Source organism: Octopus sinensis, linkage group LG11 (genome assembly GCF_006345805.1).
Source record: "Octopus sinensis linkage group LG11, ASM634580v1, whole genome shotgun sequence".
Lineage (NCBI taxonomy): Eukaryota > Metazoa > Mollusca > Cephalopoda > Octopoda > Octopodidae > Octopus > Octopus sinensis.
The window spans coordinates 47,752,308-47,779,887 of record NC_043007.1 but is presented as its reverse complement, the minus strand read 5'-3'; the positions used below and the strand labels follow the sequence as shown (position 1 = coordinate 47,779,887).

The 27,580-nt window shown below is 33.1% G+C and overlaps 1 protein-coding gene across 3 annotated transcripts in view; it reads right to left on the bottom strand.

Moving 5' to 3' along the window:
- Window positions 1-1,151: 1,151 nt before the first annotated feature.
- Window positions 1,152-27,580, bottom strand: part of LOC115216978 (protein MEMO1) — a 53,154-nt gene continuing 26,725 nt past the window's right edge. For 2 of the 3 annotated variants that reach the window (XM_029786462.2, XM_036507462.1), the window contains 3 exons: window positions 26,597-26,673; window positions 25,138-25,242; window positions 20,631-23,345 (listed from right to left, as the gene is read on the bottom strand). In XM_029786462.2, coding sequence (XP_029642322.1) covers window positions 23,214-23,345; window positions 25,138-25,242; window positions 26,597-26,673 — 314 coding nt within the window. In that variant the 3' untranslated portion in view covers window positions 20,631-23,213. Of the gene's footprint in view, window positions 1,820-8,543; window positions 8,551-20,630; window positions 23,346-25,137; window positions 25,243-26,596; window positions 26,674-27,580 lie in introns of those variants that run through there. The other variant, XM_036507463.1, reaches the window with a different exon arrangement.

Below are 27,580 nucleotides of genomic sequence, written 5' to 3'. Positions count from 1 at the left end.
TTGTATTATTCTATTACTGTTAGTAAAAAAGGTTGTACCATCAGCCTTTATGTATTGTCAGTCATCATTCCTTCTGCCCCGAGCCACTTGTAGTCTTCTACCACATACTCTTACCCCTGTCCACCTCTACCTCTCTTACCATCACTCTTACCTCCCAACTCAACTACTTCTAACCCCAGTGAGTCTCTGTCCTTGCTTCTTTTGTTATCTCCTCCCTCTACTATCCTCCCACTTCTTGGTGATTCCCTACAACTAACAAACACTGTAATGAAGACTCTTTAGACTTATAAGGTCCAAACCAGCCACACTTGAGCTGATTCCTTAATAGAATGCATTCAGTACACTCTGTGAAGTGGATGATCAATGAAGGGGGAGAAACTGTAGGGTCAAAAGGACCCTTTATTCTTGTTGATGACAAATGGCAACCTTTTGGTGTCTCAATGAAATACACCTAGAACAGTCTTGTTGCTAGGACTCCTTGATGCTTTAACTCAAGTGATTGGTTTCAAGAAAGGTATCCAATTGTACAAACTATATAAAAAATGAAATGTAGAACTCAGATGTGGTTCTCAGAATGATATAAGAGGGCAGATGACAATGATGGTAAAATACAGAAATACAATTATACACACACACACATATATATGCAAATATTTACATCATTACTCAGTTTTACTTCAAGATTTCTTGCAATTAGAGAATGAGCCAGTTTGTAACCTAGACCTGAGGCTCCATCATTGGAATTTAAACATCATCGGGGTAGGTAGGTAGGTAGGTATGTGTGCAGATTTGTATGTTTGGTTTTATGTATGTATTCGCATCCATATAGTTGCAAAACGATAAACGTCTGTCAACTTTTACAGATTTTTACAGTTCCAGCAATGAATTGGATCTGTAGTCTTCAAATCAGACTTTCTTTCTGGTTTTGAGAAGCCTAATTTCTCAAGACTGGTATTTAGGCAATGTGTTACATATCCCAGTGCCCCAATAATTACAGATATAAACCTAAATTTGTAATCTGGATGGATTAACTGTAAATTTCTCAATTGTTCAGTGCAGATATTTTTTTTGTATGAATGTATGTGTGTATGTATGTATGAATGAATGAATGCATGCATACTGCAGTAACGTACAAAGACTGGAAGACAATATAGACTATATACAATTTTATTCATTCTATACATCTAGGCTGTTTCAACAGGTTGATACAAATGTTTCTTTGTGTATGGCATCACAACCAAGGTTTGAAGTTACAATTATTATATTTACCAAACACTACAGAATAGAATTAAGGAAAAGTGAAAGCTTCAACAGATGAGGGAGAAATTGAAATGTTCATCTTAACTGTATCATCTCAACAGGTTACAATAACTGAGGGTTAAAAATGTGTATTTGTTTACAACATTTTTCAATATTTCAGTAAAATACTGCTGCAATGGTCAAACTGAGAAGAAAAAAAACTTTCTGATATTCAATATATTCAATAGTTAATTTTGGGCCTTGTGCCTAGAGTAGAAAAGAATATATTCAAAAGTTGCAGTAGCAGTAGTATGGAACAACAAAAACAATTTTTTGGATCCACTTACAATAGAAATATATTTTGTAAACAAATGGGTTTGGCAAATATTAATAGTTGTTAATAAATAAAAAAAGAAAAGAATGATGATAATAATTTAGCAAATATGATATGCTTTTAAGTGAAAATGATGATAGATGGTGAAATGGAAGTGATAAGTTGTTTGATGACAAAGTGTAACAGCTTATGATAATCTTTCAAAAAGTATACAGAAAAGCAGATGAAGGTCAAATGTAAGTATTTCTCTTATTTCATTCAAAGTAAACACCAAGACACAACTAAATATCATAGAAACAACTAAACACTTCTTTTTAACTCAATACGAAAAGAAAATTATACTAAGAGAATTATGAAACTTTTCTAAATGTGTCTAATTTATTTCAAATATTAAACTACTATGGCAAATATTAAAACATTATAAACATGTGAAATAAACCATCAGATCTGTAACATAAATCACATAGAATATAATAAATACTATAGCTAATTCAATAACCATCCACATCTCATAGCTTAATCTAATGTGTTTAGGATTAAACCATTAAAATAAAATACTGGAATCTGTTAACCCACCTGATATTACCTTCAGTTGTAACACAAAATTTCTAGAAACCTTTGTTAAAACTTTATGTAAGATCTATTCCAAATGCCAGTTTAATAATGAAAATATTTAACTAAATCCCTCAAAATACTTGAGTATTTTTCAAATTAATTGAAACACATAGCAGGCTGTGCATTTCATCAGAAATAAGATATCAAATTAATTAAGCCAAAACAGAAAAAACTTTGGGGTAGGAACAGATCCAAACTTGTAATGATAATTTTTTTTTTTTTTGTTCAGAAATATAGGGTTTGTAATCAAACATATTATATACAAACCCTCAGCAACAATGACAATGATTTCACAGACTTTGAAAGGATTAACAACACCAAATTTACTAACAGATTGTAAACATGAGATAAAGTTTCAATAAAAGATAACAAAAATTCAGAAAACATCAATTTTTTTTGTTTTCATCTAAAAATAATTAATTTATGAGAATAGAGACAGAAATGTACACAGTGAAAGGTGGAGGGATTAATGTATGATTTAAATCAAGTGATTAAAGAATAATGAAATGAAGACAATCACTAAAGACAAACTCTGGTTGCCACAGAGTTACGCTCAAATCAAACAGAACAGCTGGTGGAAAAGTTTAATGAGAACAATAATATCAATCACCAGTAACTAAAGAGACAGGAAGAACATGGAGAAAACTTGAGAAAAATGGCTTCTAAACAGAAACATCAAGAAACCATATCACTGGTGAATGTACAATATATTGATACCAGTTATATCTGGAGAAATATCACAAGTGTCATCCAGTCAGCTGTACAGCAAAACACCAGGCATATAATAAAACATGCTCAGATAAAAAGACAACAGAAATTGAGATGTTTTCTCTAGTAAACTTCCTGGTTTTATTAAATGTAATGACAAAAAGTGATTGAAACATGTCCAGTATTTAAAAAAAAGATATTATATATGTGTACCTGTGTGTGTGTGTTTGTGTGGATGTGTGGCGTGTATATATTCATATATATATATATGCATGTATGAATAAACATATACACATACTTATGTATATCATAATAATTTAGAACCTTCAAGAGATATGAAGTAAATCATATTTAATAGTAGAACTCAAAGTAGATCAAGCTGTAAATAATACTGTGTAGAACATTGGATTAAAAAACCCTAAGATGGAAAAAAGTTGATAGCTACCTGCAGAAGAGGAACCCACATCTTTGATAACATGACAGATGCTCTGACCACTGGGTAGCCTTCAACTTCTTTTTCCATTCAAATAGCTTTTTAACCCAATATTCTATGTACTTATAGCTTTATCCATCATGAAAAATTATTTACCTACACACACACACACACACACACACACACACACACACACATATATATATATATGGGAAATATTTCTTTGCATTTTTGGTGCCTTAATAACTGTTTATCACAAACAATTTTAAAGTTGTTGATTCTGTAACAAAATACTGAACTGATCCAGGCAAGATGACAGTCTTACCAAATCAATTCTTATATTCTTTTGGAAGTATTTATAATGAGATTACATAGCAGACAGAGAATGAAATTTAATCAAAAGTGAACGACGAATAACAAAGTGAAAGATGATATGTGACTAACTGTTGATGTAATTCTTAAAATCTCAATAAATATAACTTCATAACTATATTGGTTTCAAATTTTGGCACAAGGCCAGCAATCTTAGGGGAGGAGTAAGTCGATTATATTGACCCCATTGTTCAACTGGTACTTGTTTTATCGAGCCCAAAAGGATGAAAGGCAAAGCTGACCTTGATGGAATTTGAACTCAGACCATAATGACGGACAGAATGCAGCTAAGCATTTTGCCCAGCATGCTAATGATTCTGCTAGCTTGCTGTCATTAACTTCATAACTACATTGATACAAAAATGATGAGTTTTCAAGAGACCAGAAAATAAAGTTCAAAAATTATTTGGGAATTAAAAAACTCCTGACACACCTGACATACAGACATAGTTAGATCAGGCATGTTACCAATTCTTCACTACAAGATTTCATGCAATAGACAAAATATATAAGATTGCTGGATTTTTCACAGCACACTTTTTTCTCTATGATACTGTTTCTCTGTAAGCGTCTGTCATTTGCTTGTCTGTAGGTCATTATGATAAAATATCACAAAAAAGTTCAAGAGGCGACAACAAATGACAATCTATGTGGTAAGGTAGAGAAGGAATGGGGTCAAATGGAACACTAGCAAATAAATGGAGAGTTAAAGACATGAAGATGTGCATATGTTAGTGATCAGCACTTCTTAAAGCCGACAGGTCCATCCGAAGTGAGGAAAGCTTCTGACTCAACACTTGTAAAACATCTGTAAAAATAGGAAGAGAGAAAATAGTAATGAAAGAAACATCAAACAGCCTTATATATGGCAATTACAGATTTATATATATATTAGTTCATGCAATTGAAAAAAAAGCATTATTTATGGAATGACTCAATATATGAGTGCTGGGGTACTATTAAATGTTATGTAGAGACTGAATAAATTATTGAATGGTTAAGCAATCAAGTTTCTTATCAAATATTGTTTCCTTAGGCAAGATATATTGTTCTAACTCTCCTATTTAGGAAACATGGAAAACTGCAAGAAAATCTCTTAAAATAATAATAATAGATATAAATCTATTATTGGCACAAGGCTTGAAATTTAGGAGGAATGGGCTAGTCGACCCCCCACCACCACCACCACCACCATTTGGCTAGCATTATTTCACCAACCCTGAAAGGATAAAATGCAAAGTCAACCTTAATGGAATTTGAACTCAGAACGTAAAGAGAGACGAAATGCTGCTGAGTATTTTGTCCAGTGTGTTAACCATTCTATCAGCTTGCTGCCTTAATAATAATAATAATAATAATAATAATGGTTTCAAATTTTTTGCCACAGCAATTTTGGGAGAGTGGGCGAGTCAATTACACTGACCCCAGTATTTAACTGGAACGTATTTTTTATTGACCCTGAAAGGATGGAAGGCAAAGTCGACCTCAGCAGAATTTGAACTCAGAATGTAAAGACGGACAATATGCATAGCAGCATTTTACCCAGCATACTAACACTTCTGCCAGCTCACCGCCTTAATCATTCAACCATGGTAGTGGTTGAATATATTCTTAAATCCACCATTTTGTCAATCGCAGCAGCTTCCAAGCTTCACCACTAATTCAGTTCTCAACTGAATTAAAGAGGACACCTCTTCAGCTACACTTTGGCATAAATAGCTTGAGATTTGGTTCAGTAGAAAACAAATTACATCAAAATATGTCAGACCTCAAGTGGGCAGTAAGGCAGATATTCATCTTCAATAAACATAATTTTTTTTAGTAGAAAAACAGTTATGAGGTAAAATGTTATGAAAATTTCATGTCAGTAAGTAAGAAGTAACACTTAAGCAATAAGAATAAAGAATATATTTCTAAAATGAATGTTTACATTCTAAGGTGGCAAGCTGGCAGAAATGTTAGTGCGCCAGACAAAATGCTTAGCGGTATTTTGTCTGTCTTTATGTTTTGTGTTCAAATTTCGCCAAGGTCGACTTTGATGTACAGATTATTTCATTAATTTTCTTTAACTAAACACTTTCAAACTTCTGATACGGGTAGAATATTTTTGACAAAATTTTGTATTTTAGAAGTGGTATTTCATCTGTCTTTATGTTCTGAGTTCAAATTCCGCTGAGGTCGACTTTGCCTTTCATCCATTTCGGATCCATTCAATTAGACATACAGATTATTTGATTAATTTTTTTTTAACTAAACACTTTCAAACTTCCGATACTGGTAGACTGTGTCACACAGGACAGGGTTTACTCTTAACGTTTTTGACAAATTTTTGTATTTTAGAAGTTATTTTATCAGAAGTTACAGAGTGACAATGGACAAATTCATGTTTGATAAGTGCCAATACATGAAACTCTCAGCTTTTGACTTACTCTCTAACTTCTGCCGATGATATATATATACATATTACATATATGTATAAAAAAATCTCATCACAGAATTGAACCAATGGAAGAGCCTCTACCTCGTCGCTCAACATGCTAAAAATAGCAGCCATAGTATCCCCCTATCTAAATAACATGCCCATTGTATGTAATGTCCTAGATTATCCCTAAAAAGAAGGTTTGCTGAAGGCTGGAATGTCTTTGGTGATAAGTTTGCAGTATCAGGGTTGATTTGAGGTTAAATAACAACATTATGGTCACGATTTTCACTAAGAAAGAAAAATAAAAATTTGATTTTTTGCGTGGAATCGAATACCCTGACCTCATAATATGCTGCAAATCCCTTATTTTGGTTCGGAAAAAATGAGGTGGAGGGGTCCCTGCTCAATCCCAGAATCATTGGAAATTTTTTTTTTCATTGAATGAATTCCTGTGACCTCCTAATATTGCAAAATTAGGTTACTTAAGGTGAGCCTGGTAACTGATGGTTTTGGGGTCTTGTTGTTCGTAACTTTTGGTGAACCATGGTGCAACCAACAACATGGTAAAATTTCCTGCCATTAATTTGGTGTGGATGGGTAATATCAAATAATTTAATCACAACATATATTTATATTAAACATGAAAAAAATTTAAATATCATCACTTTATAGAAAAATTGAAATATTATCTTTCAGTTAAATCTTAAATTATTAATTGTCACATTATTAATTATGTTATAAGAGCAATGTCTGGAAAAATCATGGATTACATGGAAAAATGTGAGCATGCAAAGTCATATTCTTAAGATTATAAACCTGGAAAAGTATAGGACAAGCTATTACTTCTAGTAAAGAATAAGAAACGTTTTTACTTAAAATATTGCAGCAAAAATTAAAATTTGAATATTAAAACTTATTTTATTATAGTTTACAAATAACACTATTCTTATTTAAGTAAAATTTTGCTAATTTACTACCTTAAATGCAGAAAAAAGTGACTAATTAGACAAACTTATGAATTAGCTGAACAGTTTTGTACAATAAATTTAAAAGATGAGAACTGTATAGAGTGATAAATTAGAAGATCTGGCATTCTTTGCTGCAATATTTTAAGTAAAAAGTTCTTTATTCTTTACAAGAAGTAATAGCTTGTCCTATACTTTTACAGGTGTAATAATTTGTCCTGTACTTTTCCAGGTTTATAATCTTAAGAATATGACTTTTCATGCTCACATTTTTCCATGTAATAATAATAATCACCCTTTCTACAGAAGGCACAAAACCTGAAATTTGGAGGGAGAGGAGTAGTCAATTACATTGACCCCAGTGTTTATTAACCCCAAAAGGATGAAAGGTAAAGTCGACCTTGAGAGAATTTGAACACAAAATGTTAAGATGGATGAATTGCTTGCTTTTGTACATAGCCATTGATTTATTATCATAGCTGTCTAGCTCATGATCAATCCTGACCATTCCCTCCTTGTTTAGACATAGTGAATCTTTGACATGAGATGGCTGGGTGCAGTTGTTTGGACACTGATGATTTGGCATAATTGACTGGACATTCAGCCTGTTTTTGCAACAGTAGATTTTGGCATTGAAGGCAAACACACATACACACTGAGAGAAATATACATATACAGAGAGAGAGAGAGAGAGAAAGAAAGAGGGAGAGAGCAAAAGAAAGAGAGATATTACAATTTATTCATTTAACATGACTGACATGAACACTTTCCCTTTTCTCATCCATGTAGGGAGAAATATGCTGAGACACACTAACTCTAAACTGGATCAAACATAACTGCAACATTAAGAATGTTGCAGTAGGTATCGCAGGAATATGGCAAAGAGTGAGAGCAAAAGATTAAAATTGTAAAAAGAAGAGTGTACCTTCTTCAAGTTCAGGGTTCTTGTCTATTTCCAGTACAATCCGTAATGTTTCTTTCAATGGAGACCAGTTAAAACTTTCAGAACAGTCTTGCTGCACAGCCAAACTCTCATTCTCCTGTAAATAAAATCAGAGAAAAATAAAGATAATTATGAAGGATCATATTGTCAAGTGTTCGCCTTTTTTAAGGATTGATTGTAATGTTATGCCTATTGTGAGGTATGATACCTTCCTGTACAAACTGATTAATTATATGGAAGACTAGGCTGTATCTCACATCACCAGATATTTAAGCATCTGGGAGGTAATTCCTAATGGACCAGCTTTCCCTATCTTCATATCTTTAATTGCTTTATCAATCATACAGCTGTCAGCTAGAATAGCCAGTCCCACAGTTCATATTTAGAAAGCTCTATTTCTCCCATATATTCTCCATGTTTAGTAGCCTTTCACAGTAGCACTTTCATGCCTCTTTCTTTTCAGCATCACTAAGTGTAAGTGTACCATTATCTATTCATATACACTTCTCTGCAATGTCTCAATTTTCAGTAATACATTGCTTTGCACTCCAGAAAACCTCATGCCTTTGTCATCATGCTACAGAACATTGACAAACCTCTTCCTTTCTACTTCTCCCCTTTCTAAATATACCTGTTGTCTATCTTCTCCTTCAGTAACTTGATATAATCCTCTGCTCCTACTCCTTCTTCCATTCATCCCAAACCTGTCTCACTGATTTTATGGCTCTGTTTACTTCACCATTCCACCACCATGTCGTCCACACCCTGACTACAATAAATATGCTGTCCTATAAGAACTTCCAATTCTCCTAAGTGTCATATGTCTATCTCCTTTTCATTATATAGAAGTTCTGATTTAAACATATATCTCAGACCATTCTTTCTGTATTTTCCTTTTCCAGATTGGTTTGTGTCTCTGAATCCTTCTAAGTCTGAAGTCGTTAACAACTAACCTTAGAACATTCTTCATCTGGAAAGGACTTTGTATTTACAAGCATCTAACTAACCTGCTTTCTAATGAGGATATAGTCAGTCTGGCTTGTATGCCCACTAGACTGATAAATGATCAGGTGACTGTCTCATTTCTTGAAGTTAGTGTTCTGAATTATTAGGTCATTTACATCACAGAACTCCAAGAACCTTGTTCTTTCCTCAGCTCAAGAACTAAATCCATAGCTTTCATGCATATCATGGAATCCTCCAGGATGCTACCCAACGTGTCTATTGAAGTCACCAGCCATGAAAGTAAGGTCATTGTCATTCATCACTGAGGTAACCTGCAAAAAGACATTATAAGGAAAATGTTATTAATAAAAACCAGACAATACAATTGACCTAAAATGGCACAATGTAATGATAATCCTGTTCAATTGTCTGGACATGCCTAGTTCTACTGCTTCGGGTGATCTGGGCAGCAAATAATATGAATGGTAGAGCAGCCATACTGGAATCCCTGAGTCATAGTAGATGATGACGATGTTGAAGAGGAGGATAGCATTAGGTGAAATTTTAACTAAAGAATCTCTGCTATCTTTCCATGAACAACTTGCCTGGCCTTGAGGAAGCATCACCTTCTTAAGAAACAGGTACAGGATCATGTCAGGACGGGTATCTGGCCATAGAAAATTTACCTCAACAAATTCCGTCGAAGGTAACATAAGCATGGAAAAGTGTATGATAAAATGATTATGGGATATTTAAGAAAACTATTTAATGAAAAAATAACAATCAAAAGCCAAAGAAAATAGTCATTGATAGAAAATAAAGTAACAATATGCCTCTCTCACACTTTACATACATACATGCCCATTGCTAAGGAAAAAGAGACACTAGACGGCACTGTCCCCTCACTATTCAATAGTGCATCCTCAGATTTAGAAACTACAGTTTACAAAAATTTTCTGAAGATACCAAAAAATAAAAAATGAAAAAAGTTATGACTGGTTAAAAGATCAGAACTCCAATTAAAGAACTTGTCGAGAAACCCCACTTTATTATTATTACAAATTAGTGCCCTCCCAGAATATTCTAAGTCTGGCGACGAGTTTGCATGCATACCTCATACAAACATACAAAATAATATAGATGTTACGTTCTAATTACTTAGGATTCCATGACTTAAGGAATGAATGCTGCAAAAATGATTAAGAACCAAATCTCTTCCTAGTCTATTGAAGTGTTTGCTTCAGTAAGAAACTCTAACTTTGGTACAAGACCACAATTGGAAGGGCGGGGTGAGATTAGAGTAAATTATAAATACCCCAATAGTTTATAGGTAATTGAAATTTTTTTTTTAAACCCAGCAGAATTCGAACTTTGATTCAACACCACAGCTAACTTCCAAGATAATTTCTATTTTACATGTAAAGAAATTAGATTTATAATAGGTTTCAGTTCTGCTAAATTTTATTATAATTCAAATATAAAAACATGAGAAACTGTCGGAATATGTTAAAGCTGTTGGTAATACACCAAACGAGTTAACAGTTCATGTATTTTTATATGTGTGTGTGTGTATATATATATATAATTTAACAGAAGTGTGTGCGACGGGAACAAAATATATTACTGGTATGGTACGCTACTGTGTATAGAGAGGTATGGGAGAGTGAGTCTACATAGAATTTCAAGCGAATGCCAATTAATTTCATTCCATTTATGTTGCTCATCAAAATTACCTGTTAACCCTTCCTCTAAAAATATGAATCATTGAAATTAATCAAAACATTCCATCACCACTACTACTTTCATTATTGCATTCCTGAAGATGGGCCGTTTGAGTTCCCTTTTTCCATATTCCTTGCTAACTATACATGTTAATTACTTTCAGCCTTTTATTTAACTGAAGTTACAACTGGTAAAGAAGCAGAAGCAAAATATGACGACATTAACGGAAGGTGTTCTCATCCTCCGCTAATGTTGACAGTTTACAGAATAACATATCTTCCATTCTACAGGATGGTTTTCACAATGAAAATTAATAGAAGAGATACAAAAGAAAAACGTAAGACACACCACCTTTTGTAGTCTTTCAATATCTCTCACCAAAAGTTGAATGTCGTGTAATGTAGCATTGTAGTCGTTCTGTAATTCCACTAATTCACGTAAATTCTCTTCGATGTCAGCCATTTTTACTATGATACTAAGGCCGCTCAAGACGTGAAGCACTCTTCAAAAAAAAAAACAGAAAAAATTCCGATTGATATCTGCTAAATATTTTACCTGAAAATATATAATTTGAATAATAGGATCTTTTCGGTTTGAACGGCAGTTTTTAACATAATTTCTAGGTAACTAAAAAATTTTAAACTTCGTATACTGGTAGAATGTGTTTATAAAACATCTTTTTCTCTTGGCTTTATTGAGAAAATTCTATAGTTTGTAAGATATTTGTTGTTTTTTTCTTCAATTTCTGCAATTTAAACCAATCACTGACGTCTATTGAGGTAAAAAAAAAAAACATTCTGTGCCGTATGAATATGTCCCTCGTTTAAGAAACAGATTGGGTTTATTTACATTTGTGAAGAAAAAAAGATACCCTTTCCCCACCCCTAACCCTAACTAACCCTAACCCTAAAACAGATTGAAATGCAATAGATCGATACTAGGGTCATAATTATGGATGACAATTTCATATGACACCGCTAGAAAAAACTGCCGTTCAAACCAAAAAGATCCGAATAATATCTCCTTTACATAAGTAAAATATGTTTAAAGGTTGAGGTGGAACTTGTTAATGTGTGTGTGTGTGTGTGTACCCTCACAGGGCATCTTAAGAATTCATTACCATCTTCGAAAATTATATCGTATTTCATTTTATTTGTTTTTTTGTCTGAAGAAATGGGCTGAATCTGTGATCTTTGCAGGTCTTCTTAGACTGGTGAGACTAATGCTAGGTTAATGCTTCTGTTGAGGCTTTAACTAAACACCTACGAAACAGATAAGAGCAGGGAGAGAACCCAGGTTAATGTGTGTGATAGTAGTGGTAGGGTAGATACCGGAAAGGTGACAGGAAGAGAAGTAAGTGGGATTGGAATGTCTAAGAGGTGATGGAAGTTCAAAACCAATAGGCTGTGAGGAGCAGAGGCCACTACAGTAGGTATAGAAAACTCAGAGACAGGAGACAGGCTGGGACCTGCATGTGAGTGGCTTTTGACCTTTTTCTGGATGTGGTCTATGTTTGCATAGTGATACTGTCCTAGATGCTAGAGCAATATTCCCTTGTGGGCTTCACCTGAGCTTTATAGCATATTAATAACTGATAGGGACTGAAATTCTTCTGATCCTGATGAGACAGGCTTCTAGGTGGAATGTGATCCTAATTATGCAAAGAATGGTCTTTCACCAAGAGAGATCTTCAATGATAGTGAGACTCAACTACTGAAGATTCTTGCTAAGCATTACTCATGACTAGTCGTGATATGGTGTGATGCTGTCTTCTTGATATGAGCAGTGTCTGTATTAACTGGCATTCGAAAAAAAAATAAAGAAAAAAAACAGATTGGCATGGTGCTACCAGAAGATGTTTTCAAGGTCTGTGATCATGAAGTCAATGTGGGTTTGATATGTGGTAACTAGATTGTGAGTGGATAAATCAAGGTCGAGGAATATTAGAGAATAAAGGATAGTATCATCTGTGTAAAAGTAGGTGTTGTTGGATGTAGTGGTAAGTAAAACATTGATGTACAGAAGGAAGAGAGTAGATGAATGGGTGACAAGACCAAATCCTAGAGCATGCCAGAGTTGATAAAGTTAGGGACAGAAACAGTTTTGTCAACACAAACAGTAATGGTGTGCTCTGATAAGAAGTTACTTATTCAAGAAATGAGATGAGAGTGGAGTCCATTGGCAGGAAGTTTCAAGTGGAGATTCATATCCCATATACAGTTGAAAGCTCTACTGATGTCATGGGTAGCAATATTGTTTTTACTAAATTACTCCAAAGCAAGAACCCATCAGTGGGTAACAGACGAGTATAGATCACCAGTAGATCTGGCTTTATACAAACCGTACAGGTGATCCTTAAGGTGAGTGAGAGAGAAATTTAAGGTATTGGAAGATGTTTATACTAAGTTTATACTAAGTTTATATAATTACTTTCTTCAATATATATCTTCACTTTATTTTATGTTATTTATTTACATATATACTCTTTTATGCATATGAGGATATATGCATATTAGCATTACTATATATTAGGTGTACCTGTACCTAGGTATTTATCTGAATTTGTTTTCTATGGTATCTATCTATTCATTTAGTCATTTACTTATTTATTTATTTATTTATTTACCTATTTAAGTGTAGATATATACATACATACCAATTATTTATTTTAATAATATATGGATACATGTATACTGGTTTGTACTTATATTATGTATGTAATTTTAATTATTTCTTCTTATTTATTTTATCACATTTTTAACTTAAGTATTTACAATTTATTAACTTATAATTAATTTAATTTCTGTTATTTACTTATATACAATTGTATTGGTTAGTCCCCCATTGATATTATTTAATGCCAAATCTTGTTAATTATTACATTTGTTATCTATGTGTCCACGGTTGCTTAAAAGTATATTTGTATATAAGCACTTGCGAGCCACATATGAAAATAGACGGTGCGTTTGTGTATATCTGCTGCTACACAAGAGTATGTATATTTGAGTGTAATTCTATTAGTTCGTAGGTTAGGTTCTTTGATGGATAAATATTAATATTATAATGGCACTGGATTTATTACGTAGAAAAGATATATATTTATACTATAAAAAATTAATCTATACTTTATAACTTAGCGTACATGTAATTATAGCAAATTACGGTGAAATCAGTAAACGTTATGTTGACTACAGAAAAAACGGTGTCTCATGCTGCGTGTACCCTGCAAAAATAACATTCGATGTCGTGATATATAAATATATGTATCTTTATAACAAATATTTTATGGAAATATGTGAGTGAATCTATTTAGTTAATTTAGTGGTATGGTTATCGTTTTGAGAGGCTGGATGGCTGCATAGCTAGGATTATACCTCTTTTATTATTTATTTATTTATGTGTTTGACGTTGTTTGTGGATATGTATGTGTATGAGTGTATGTGTGTGTGTATACATATAATTATGTATGTATGTGCGATTGATCTGTGGATGTGCGTGTGCGTATGTGCGTTTCTTGACTAACTAACCGTAAAATTTCTTTTGTGATTCAAATTTTAAACTATAAGCCAATCGAATTAATCTAGAATAATCAATATCAAGCGGACAGAATAACCAGACTCATATATATGTCGATGTCCGATGGATGTACTTGGTACAGACATAATTGTATCTATTATTATTATTATTATTAATATTAATAATAATTTTTATTGACTTTTACAGGTTTATAATTTTATGAACTGAACTGTGTTTTTTTATTATTTTTCATGTATAGGTCTGATTTTAATTTAAATGTGAGTGTGCATATATTTTCCTGTGTGTTAGTTTTTAGAACTATTAGCCCAATATGTAGAATAACTGTGTTTATTAATATATATTGATATATATTTTATTTTATTTTGTTTTGTTTATTTTGTATTATTGTATTAATGAGTATATATATATGTGTAGTATTATGGGTGTCTATGCACACGTTTTTATATTTTATATTTTTATATTTATATGTATATAAAAAAATTTTTTTCACACTTATAATAAATTAAATTCTCTGAAGAGGCCGTGGGGCATCCTTGTTAATGTCTCATTTATACCTGCCTTATATGGCTTATAGGTTAAATGAGGCATGCTTGCCCTTACTGCCGAAACAGCTGTCAGATATGATATAATTACATATTATATTTTATATTTTATATTTCTATTTCCTTGTCTAATTATATTTACAGTATATTTTGTATAATGCCTTTACTGTTATGTAATGGTGTAATAAAGTATTGATTGGGTATCATCTGGTGGTTGATGTTTGATTGATTTAAGTATGTTTCTCCATTTTCTAATTTTGTAGTTATATATGTATATATATATTTATATCTATTTATATTTATTTATTTATACCCTCTTATAATGATTGTACTTATTGTATTGTATTACTCATTCATGTACGCTGTTTTGTTATATATTTTTATGTTTAACCCTAATGTTCTTATGGTATTATCTGGTAGTTGATAAATGATTTAGATGTATTTCTCCATTTTCTTATTTTGTATATGTATATATATATATATATATATTATATATATATATATACATACATACATACATACATTCATTCTTGTTCACATAACATCTATACATATGTTATGTGAATGATAATATTTTGAAAACAAGTGTTTAATATTTAATTCCATATATATATTTATATGTGTGCATGAGTGAAACTGAAAAACTAAATACAATTTACAATAAAAATTTGAATGTTGTTCACTTGCTTTAGTGTCTCTGTCACCCACTCTCACTTTGTTCCTTCATTCCCCAGTATGACTGATGGGAAACATTGTGTTTTGTTACATATATATATATATATATATAATATATATATATATATATATATAAAGTAATGTTTGTTGGTGCTTCAACATGGGTGTTTCATACAGAACAACATTACTCCTTTTTTGTAGCCCAGAACACCTCCTCCAGCTGGTTAATGACACAACCTATGTCTGATATATTGAGAGCAGGGGAGCGAATCGCTACCATATAGGGATTTGACAAGACCAGTAGACCAACCTGGTTTCAGGCTATTTGCCCTTTTTCAGTACTGTTATCTGCACCAAGCAATGTTTAGGCATAAGCAAACTTTAGATTAGTTAAACTGTGTTTGTGACACACTTCAACTTCTAAAGGCAAATTCACTGCAATAACCATGGAGAAAATACCCTCTATTATGGTAAAAAGGTATAAAAACACCATATCTGCCCAGTGTTGATTCTCAGATGCAGTGTGTCATGCTCTCTAGTCATTATCAATGGGAAATACTGAAGAGAGTTAACTCTGGGCAGATTTAAAGCCATAACATTAACTGAAGCACAGTAAACAACATTGACTGAATTGTTATTAGTCCACCCGGTTAGGAAAAATTCAGCAGTATCAATACCAAGTAGTGTTTAAGCATAAGTGAACTTTAGGTTAGACACACACATATATATATTTGAAGTTCAGGCTTCACTCCATTGCTACTTTTTAATGTTCAAACAAACTGAAAAAAGAAAACAATTTTTCAATTGATTAACAGTGTTTTAATTACTTACCTAACTTGAAATTCTCTTTGACAAATCTATCAGCCATTAACATTAAATTCAGAAGTTTCACAACCTTTTTTTAAAAACAGTAATCTCATTATTCTTCAAGGGAGTTTCTTATGATTTTATGCTTTTGATTTTATTTAACAACTGCAACAAGGATACTAAAAGCTGCAAATAATCCTTTTCGGAGCAGAGACCAAAACTAGTTTCTTGAAGACAGCAGTGAGACACCGTATCACAAATGGAACTCAAGTTCTTGTTGTATTTATTTTTTTTTACTTCTTTCCAAACATTGTTTTAAATGACCTTCATTAATAGTTAATATACAGAATCACTTGGACACAGGTATATTCACAAACTCTGTATTGTTTTACCTACATTGCTTGACAATTTCTTCAAAACTCCTCCAGAAGACCTACAGTATAGAGCAGTAGTTCTCAACTGGGTTCATATAATCTCTTGTGGACCATATAAAATTTTGTGGGGTCTGCATAAGCAAGATAAGCAAATTTTGCTTTAGCTGTATTTATTACAAGAAACGGCTAGGTTTCTTTCTCTGATGTTTAAACAGTTCAACTGACTCAAGCTAATGCGTAATAGACAAAATAAAAATTTTTAAAGTATCTATAAAACGAGTTTTTAAACATTGAATGGCTATGAGGGTCCACCAGAAAAAAGGGGCCCATAAGTAAAAAATAGTTGAGAATCACTGCTACAGAGAAATTGAATCAAACATCTGATTGTAACCTGCATATCTAGCTACTAACTTGTTGAGAGCTATACTGCATATACAGTAGTTTATAGTATGGGTCAGTGCAGTAAACAGGAGATATTGGATAGCCTTCATTTTCTGTTCCTAAATGCCTGTAGGTTTCTGGTGGCAACATCAGTAAAGGTAGACTTGGACAATACATGAATGTTGTATTTCTGCTTTTATTTCTATAGATGTGCATTCCAGTACAGTCTTTAAGACTAATTTTTCAGCTGCTACTGAGTAGGTGCAATAGTGTCCTTACAATGGTGTTATGTCTCAAGCATTTGAAGGAGACCGAACAAGTGATATCACAACCTGTATAGGTTGAAGCTTGTAATGCCAGTGACTATATTTCTCTCCCCTCTCACATACTGAGGTAATCAAATATTTCACTACAAAAACTTTTGTTTCATAGTCCATGTATCTGCACTCACATTTCTCTGTTGAGAATACTTCATATTTTATATATTCTGAAATATGAGAAATGAGCTTGTCAAAATAATGAGAAACTAGCTGGACCCGTGAGGAAAATTCATGGATAATTAAAATATCATTCAATGAATAGATATTTGATTAAAATGGTTTAATTTGCACTATTTTGGTTAATGAAAACTTCTATAATCCTTTATGTTATATTTATTAATAAGTATATATTAAATACATCCATTACACCACTTCCCTATACACAAGGTATCTAGTGTAGGTGATTCCCTTCTGCAACCACGAGTGGATGCGTTTTCAGGCATCACTTTAAACCTCACACTGTTCATCACCCTTGCTCTTGAAAAAGCTATGTAAAGCCGGCCATGAGTGAAGCATGGCTGTAGCAAGTGTATGTCAACTCTATTGAATGTTTGCCCCTCTGCTTTATTGTCATAGAATAGGACAGATGAACCGGGAACTGGGTCCAATGCAGAATGAATGGAATGTTTGCATTGCTTGGAGTAAGTTTGATTCTTGGAATCAGTGCTCCCGTGTGAGAATGAGATCCACTTATAATTGATGCTATGCTCATGAAGCTGAAGTACTTACAAGCAAGTTCCATTGCACAGACCTTGTATTATAGAGAGGTTTCTAAGAAGTATAATAATTGCTCCAACTTTAAAGTTAAGGTGATGGGGAGGCATTCCAGAAGGTGTAAAAGTGTTTATAAACTCCAATGGGATAATTCTAGGCTTCTTCGTTATCAGAAGTTACTAAGTCAGTGCTTAGATTTGTCTTAGTTTCAGTGGGCAATCTACTTAAAATTTCAATTGCTGCTAAGCAGTCTGAATTTTTTGGGGATAAGATCACTCTATTTTTCATTTCTTCTGCTGTACAATTGTCAAATATATCAGATACAAAAGAATTGTTACACATGCATGCTTCAGGAATATCAACAGTATCTTCTGCGAGATTATCAAGAGAACTTTGAAGAAATTCACTTCCAAGTTGTAGTAACCACCTTGAAAAATCTTGTTCATTTGCATTTGTTCTTGTTTTGCGTAAGTTACATTTGATGAAAATTATCTCACACAGAGGAGCGTTTGAGGCAGGAATCAAGTACAGCTTCTGGAGGAGCTCTGGGAACAACTGAAAGAACTTGTCTAAAATCTCCTCCTAGTACAATAATTTTAATACAATCTCTTATATATCTCTTAAACAATTATCTATAGCTTTCAAAGCATAAACTGGTATCATTGAAGCTTTGTCAGTAATGAAAACTTTTACTCTTCTAAGAATGTTTCCTTGATCAAAATTTGGAACATTGCACACACTTGTTTCACTTAAAGGAACTGGAAGCTTGGATATACAGTGAAGAGTTTTAACACCTTTCAAGCATTGCAAGCAATGTCAATTCAGAAGTTGAGGGAAATAACTCGAATTTAATCATGACTTAACTATCTTAGCCTGACAAATACCGGCGGTACAAGTGTATATACAGATGCCAGGTTTTTTTGGGTTTTTTTGAGTGACAATAAGGTTGGTTGGTAGTACAGGACTTGATTTCATATCCTAGCAATATTTAACAATTCATCAGAATGATGCATGAAATGAGATGTATGGTTAGTATTAGGATTTGAAGGTCAAAGTTTGATAATGTGGCAATCATTTAAATACAAAACATGCTGAAGTGAATGAAATGTATTTGATTACATCCAATCTAGTTGATATCCATGCCAGCATGGAACACATATTATTAAATGATGTTGACAATATAAATCATATATATCTTTTAAATACCTTCCTTTAATGGAGTTCCTAGCAGCTGAGTCAATAAATGTAGTCTTACTGACCAAATTTTTCACATTTCCCCATCATCAGCAATATGATGTGGCTCAATCTTCATAATAAAAAAGTTATAGAATTATTCAGCTCACAGTGGGGACACTGCACAACTGACAAGAGTTTTGTTAGGTATAGCTCTAAGTTCAAGTCTCCCCATACATCTATCTTGAAGAAGGATGTCTGGTTTCTGCAGGCCAACTTTGTGTAGATACAGTGAAATAGATGAGGAACTACTGCAATGACTCAATGACAAATGGGACATACTATTACCTCAGGGCATCATCACATATTTAAGTTCTTGGCATACTAATACTGAGGCTCCAGTCACAAGTTGGCACCAAATTATATCAGTGTTCTTTGGAAATTTATGATGTGCACACTACTTGCGTTCCAGCAGATTCAAACATGAATATGCTAACTGCTGCCATATTTTTGTCTATGGAGAACAATTTCTCCTCAGATGATGTGTGTTCACAAAATACTTGAATCATTAATATAAGGGCACATTGACACATCACATTATTTTGACCAGGTTGTGTTTCTTCTGTCAAAGCTATCCCTAAATCATTGAATCTAAGCAAGGGCTGTGGTTCTTGATTATAGAAATCAGAAAATTATTTGCTGCTGTGTGCAGGTGATAGCAAATTATTTACTGATTTCTATAAACAAGAACCACAATCCTTGTTCAACACTTTAGTATCTAAACCAGTCATATCTGGTCAAAATATTCTGCTTTATGTTGAAACTGGCCTGATCTGGCCTCTCACACCTACCTTTTAATGCCATTGTAAAAATAGGCAATCACATCATCAAAATTATGAAGCTGTGAAATAATGTAGAATTAATTCAAAACAAAGTGAAAATATAAGCATAAACTTTGACAGAGTGACCCAAATGCTAAAGCATTAAGATTCATTGACCCAAGGGTAGCCTTGATTGAAAAGACACAACCTGGTCCTCAATGAATCAAGTGTATTATCACAGATCATCTGAAAGGAAAAGTTGTTCTTCACAGATAGAATAAACAGTGATTAGCATATTCCTGTTTGAATCTGCTGAAACATTAAGAATGAAGATAAACATCCCTTTACCTGCTGAAGTGAACCAGTTTTACCATATTTGGATAGAATATAAAGAAGTGTTATCAAGTTCATCATTCATCAAGTTTAAGTTTAAATACACTGCAGCTGTTTTGCTGATCGTTAGATCAGCTCAATTCATACAGCTATTGTTACTGGTGACAATAGCCTTCAATTTAGAATATGATTCCTTTAATGTTCTGAAACCCAAGGTACATTTTTTATGGATACTGAATATTGAGTCAACAACTATTTCTAGTTAAAAAAGAAGTCTTTATTAAATGGAATTACATATTGGATACTAAAAGAAGTCAGCAATTTTAAGCTCATTAACGAGACCAACAAAAAAAAAAAAAAACCAAACTTTAGAATGCAACAATTGTAAAGAGCTGGTAAGTATTTGAGAAATTGATCTCTCAGAGAGAGAAAAACAATAATTTAAAAAAAAAAACACATAACAAATGGAATCCTTGTGAAATAAGAAAGAAATGGAGTTAAATTTTCAAACCAAAATTGAGAAAGAAAAAAGAACTTAGGATCATTGTCAAAAGCTAAATTATGAAATGTTTGTAGGTATGAGATTATTCAGGTACCTAGTGGATATTGGCATTATTTTCCTTTTGTTGTTGGTTTGTTAATAATTCAGGAGCTACTCAATATTTCCTAATTAAAATTTTTTCCATAAAGAAATTCTAACCTAAAATTAATCTAATTGCTTTTTCTGCAAGGAAATTAGAAACATCCTATATGTTATTAGTAGGAAATTATTAATAATAATAAAATGAAGGAATGACTAAAAGATGGAATGTCTTAGAAATACAATGAACTTGAAGAATATTGCATTCATTAATGACCATTTTAAGCTCAAGCAAATTTCTCAAGTTTGGATTTTACAGGACAGAAAATAATTTTAAACATTAATTTTCATAGAATTCCTTGAGATTCCAAATGTAATTTCCAAAAGTAGAGATTACCTTCTAAAGGAATCAATCTGAGTTACTGAACAGATCTAATACATTCAGCTGAAGAATATGGTAAAAGTGTCAAACCAGCAAGTAATTTGGATACCTGAGCTAGCTACATCAAAGTTCATACTGTGAAGAATTAACAAGGCATAACTAAATATAAACACCTTTAACCTAAATTCTAACAAGTTACTCCATCCGTTTCTCAGTGTAAGCAATCCCATATTCTAGCCAGTTAATACAGCAGACGATGCTGCCTCTGTGTCACCAGATATATATATATATATATATATACACACATATATATATATATAACAAGATGCAAGTTATTCACAACTCTAGATATCTCAAAACTACATAACTGAGCATTAGAAATATATCAGGCATTTTTTTTTCATTCTTTTTAGTGAAGATTGTTTCCTAATTCTTATTTGTGTTACAAGAGTAACTTGACAGGTAAAAAACCTTGACTGCTAGAAACTAGGAAAATTATTTTGCTATTCTAAATTACTTTTATTCAATTACATACATTACCATTAGAATAAAGAATGACAGAATTGCTATGCTTACATGTTTATCATATATATAGAATATACCTGGTATGGAATAGAGAAAACCACACATGTTGGGTAGAGTAAATATGTGGCTGCTTGTATTAAATTTTAATTATGTAATTGAGTTCTTTTCATTATTGATTATTACAGTGTTATAGCATTGGGATATATCTATACACACACAAATATGTATGTATACATATATGTATATAAAAACACACACACACACACATCATAATACAGGTAATCCTTACCATATGAAGGTATTTGTAAACCAACGAAATATTCAACACTTTTGATGGTAAAGCATTTTTTTATATTTCATCCAGAGAACAGCAGAGTCATGTCCAGATTAACCAGAGTACAAAGCATAACTGTGAGACAGTTTATATGCTAATGAACCGAGACAGGGCTGTGCCATTCTCTTGATGGAAGCATCTTGCAAGTTGTGTATATATTATATATATACACACACACAAAGGACAAGGTTGAAAATTACTTCAAAATTTCCACTTACTCACTTTTGTCAGACAATCTGCCAATGGCAAGCAGGCCAAAACTTTAAAGCAACAATCAACCTTTCCTCTGCAAAAGTATAATAAACATGCATTCTGTGTGGCCTTGTTTGAAAGTTAGAGGTCTATTATTATAAACGCTTAGAAGTAACCAGCATCAGATGGATGTAGCTTATAAAAGAGACACAATGAAATTATAAAAGATATGGAAGATAACCGAAAACTAAAACTAATTTTTCTGTATAATTTTCCTTTCAAATATATAACTAATTCTGAGATTTTTGAGTGGTTTTTCTTTCCCTTTTTTCGCAATAATTTACTAAAATATTTAAAGAAAAAAGAAATGAAAACAATAAGTCCGATTTTTCTCCATTATTTCTAAGTAGTATATATTATTAAAGCATCTTTAAGATAGAGGAAAGACACAAAGAAAAGTAGAACATCACTGTTAACCTTGTTAAAGCTTGTTTTAACCAAAGAAGAATAGGCAGCTTACAATAATGCCAGTATATTTTATATATATATATATATATATATACAATATGACCTCAATATTTGCTGTTTGAGGATAGTTATTTTAAAGAGCTAATCTTCCAATGGCCATTGATTAGAACATACAAGTTTGGAGTCTCTTCAGAACAGATGATGGAGAGGTCAGTCAGTTTTTTTGTACTAACAGATTAATTCTACAACTTAGCAGTGTGTGTATGTATATATATGTATGTATATATATATATATACACTTTACAAAAAAAAAGTGATAAAAGTGCAGAATATTGTGATGTTAAACAGAAATTAACGTCACTGAATGGTAAGAGCAGCAGATGCATAACTAACTGACGAATCACGAATGTGTTTCACTTGGCTGGACTGAGCATATTTTAGAAACTTCATGTTAAAGTTGTGACCAATTTCTTGAATGCTTTCAATTGCCTGCAATGGAAAAAGAATATTAAATAATTAGAAAATATATACTATCTATTAATTGTTGTGTAGATGAACGAGTAAATGTGATATTAAGAAAAAGACATATAAATACCAGCAGACCAACTTACAAAAGAGCTGAGTTCATGTTTTTGTAACTCTCATTTGAAAATATATTACTTGAAAATATAAGAGACAATCATAAACATTACCAAATCTACAAGGTTAAAACCTTACAGCTAACATACAACTATGTGCCAACACTAAGCTATGTGCTAATACAGGTGATTACTTGCTCCATTTTACAAGTATGCATTCAGCTTTTACCTCATCCAGACCAGAGTGTGAGTGAAATGTTTTCAAATATAAATATTTATATATATATCAAGCAGAACAGCTTGTCTACGGTGACAACACTGCTCAAGAAACTGCTTTCACTAGTAGTCCAATACCAAGTTCACCATTAGATCGGATATAGTATTGTAAGAGAGAGAGAGTTGGTAGCATCAAATTAGATAAAGTATGGTGAGATAGATATGATGATAATAGATCAGATATGATATAGCAGAATATAGAGAGATGGCAATATTAGATTAGAGACAATGTGGTGTAATATAGAGATGGCAACATTCTAGTTAGGGTTGATGGAACATAATTTTAAATTAGTTTATAGAGCTGAGATTTTCTGATACTGAAAAGTAAAATTTAACCAATTGAAACAAAAACCACCATTTAAGACATACAGCTGCAACAGATCATTAATGGCTACCTGACTGGGTTCATTTTGTTTCCTGTGATATTTGTTTTTCATGCTGGCATGTGCTAGACAAAGACTTGCTCAGGCAGTGATTTAGTCAGCCCTTCCTGCTACAAAGACAAGGACTATAACATTCACATACACACATCATATATGTTATCATTATCATCATTTAACACTTGCCTTCCATGCCAATATAGGTTGGATTTGATAAGTCAGAGGACTTCATTGAGCTCCAATGTCTGCTTTGATATGATTTCCACAGTTAGATGCCCTTCCAGTGCCAACCAGTTTACTGAGTGTCCTAGATTGTGAACTTACCTGTTCCCCTGTCCTTATTCCCTATAATCTCTTTCTGTCTCCATCCCTCTCACATTCACAATCTTGTACCTTGAGGTACAAACTCATCACCACCATCTCTTCTTTTCCAGCATGGGTACTCCTCTACAGTAAGACACCTGTTTCTACTCCTCAGAACATCTGGCATGAGCCACATCCCTCAATGCTACACTCACTGTCAACCAAGGGGGTCTTATCTTGCAAACTACTTGGCAATCTGGCTAATACCAGTGACGTGAAAAAGTACCCAGCTCACCATGTGAAAAGGTTGATATTAGGAAGGGCATCCAGCCTTAGAAACTATACCAAAACAGACATTAGACCTCAACACAGTCCTCTGACCAATCAGTTCCTGTCAAACCATTCAAACCATGCCAGCACAGAATACAGGTGATATATGGCGATTATATACATATTTATACACACACACACAAATACAGACATACGTACACCATATACACACACAACCAGTTTCCTTCACAAAGCATTGTCAGCCAAAAAACATTTTGCCAAAATGGCACAGTCCAACAGATACGAGAATATTAGCTGTTGGTGCTATAAATGTGAGATTTGAGAAGCTTTTTGTTTGTGTAACATCCCACTGATGAGGCACTAACTCCTTGGTTGTGATAAAGCTGTTTGAAGCAAACTGACATTTAACAAAGGGTACTTATATTTTGTTTTCAAGACTTTCTGTATACTCACATGAAGCAGAACCATGATTGGATGCCGACCACATATAGTGTTCTGATATTGTTGCAGATATTCTGAAAATGCTTTAGCATCCATCCTTTCAATAATAGACATTCCCTGAATTAAAAAAAAAAACAATAATAATAATAATAAACATAAAAACTTAAATAGACCTTAATATCTAATGCATGGGCATAACAGTGGAAGCTAATGTATCTACTTGGTCATTGTGTCCGATAAAGGTTACAGAAAACAATCACTGATACGTTTTTTGTCTTTAGTATAACAAATAGAAGTTCAAAGCTAATAGCAATCCCCTTAATCTGGAGAAGGCTTTTGACAAGACACCATGTGAATGAGAACCATACAAGCCATGTACAGCAATGTGAGTTAGCAATTATTGAGTTTGGTTCTCACTTGCAACTTGAGTTTGTTATAGTTCTCCAGGCTATAAACATAGGAGTTTAAGAAAAGCTGTTTATGTGAAACCCTGATTGACCTAGCTCAAACATTTTGAGAAGAATGGCAAATGTGGGAGCAGAGCTTAGAAGTGAGTTACCACAAAGTAAAACTGAGCTAAGACAAAAGTTTTAGTAAGCAGGAAAGAAGGGAACCTAAGAGAAAAATTCTTTCATGTCTTAGGAGGACCCCTAGTTTTAGTTGAAAGCTTCTGCTATTGTAATGACCTAATTAGCAATGGAATAGGGTATTCTGAGAATATAGTAGTTAGAATATGAATAGAGTAGAGAAAGTTCACAGCTACTGTTTCTGATGGAAACAAAGGAATCCTTTCTCTGAGTATAGGGCTGACTGTATGATGAATGGTTTTGTATGAAGTATGATGTTACATGGCTGTGAAATATGAGTGTTAAATGTGGAAGGTGTACAAACACTAAAAAGAAATGAGGTGAGTATTCTCTGTTAGATGTATAATGCATGATGGAGCACAATCAAGCTGAGAAAAGGCTGAGTATAAAAATAGCAAAATTTCAAAAGATAGAAGGGTGATTTGGCAGCAGCACAAGTGGACAAAGACAAGGGTAAGTGATGAGATAAGAACAGGTGGTGGGCGGCAATAGAGGTGGTCCAGAGGAGAGAGAATGATGGCTGGCAGTACAGCAGGGCAAAGGAGAGTAAGGAGATGGGAGCTGGAGGGCTATGAGTGATAAAGAGTTGGAAGAAAGGATGGGAATGAACAATAGGCAAATGAAAAGTGGAGTTAGAGATGCAAAGTGAGTGAGTAGCAAGTGTAGGTTTGGCAGGGTACAAAATATTTCAGCCTCTAAACATTACCATTGTGTCAGAGTATACTTTGTTCCAAGTGATTCTGCAGCACTTATCAATATGGATTTTTTTTGTCATTTTGGCAAATATAAATATGCATACATGCATGTAAGTGTGTGTAAACCATGGGGAAAAAAAATAAAGAATATTTGCAGTAAATAAGGAAGAACAAGAATAAAATCCATACCATTCTATCCAGAGATTCAATAGACTGCCATATTTCACCAGCTGCCTCATCATTATAAATAAAATTAAAACGACGACCTGGAAAAAGAACAAATAAAGACACCATAAACCAAGGTATTTTCCCTTGTCAGCACATTGTTGTGTGGCATTGTGGGATTTAACTCGTATTTCAAAACCAGTATCACTACTTTGCTTAATTATTGATACTGATGGCCAGCCCAGGTCAGCTATGATTAAGCAGACCGATCATCAAAAGACATTCCAAATATGACCATCATCTCGTTTCATTAGAAAGCATATCTGGAATTACATTACTCAACGAGTCCTTATTTTAAGATAGGAGTGACAATGTAGAGGCTCAAGTTGTTATGGCTTGCAATCCTTAAACATTCTAAATGTCAGAATATTACAGTTATCGGACATTGCTGAGTTTTAAATTTGACATGCTTGTGCACACAAGCACCGTTATTTCAATGTTTATTTTTCTATGCTTGCATAGATCAAATGTAATTCACCAAAACAGATTTTCATTCACTAGAAGGCCTTCCTTTTACCAACCCTAACCTGTTTCCAAACAAGATACTATTACCCATGGCCTGGTATGTTTTTATGGAAGACTGGAAATTAACACAGCTTGTACGACAGCGACACTTGTTTACAACTATCATGCTATATCAAGACAAAGGTACAAGCATAGATGTATACAGCATGCTTCTTTCAGCTTCCCTCTACCAAATTCACTTGTAAGGATTTGAATGGCTTCAGATTATAGCAAAATACTTGTCCAGTGTATGACGTAGTGAGTCCGAACCTAAAAATCATGTGGCTAGGAAAACCACTGTGCCTACACACATCTATACATATAAGTATGTGTGCATGTGTGTTGGCATACAAATGTAAATATTGGACACTTGAGCAAAATGATGTTGACATTCCGTTTTAGCCTTTTGACTTGTCACTGAGCTTTCAAAAGCGTTTAGAATAA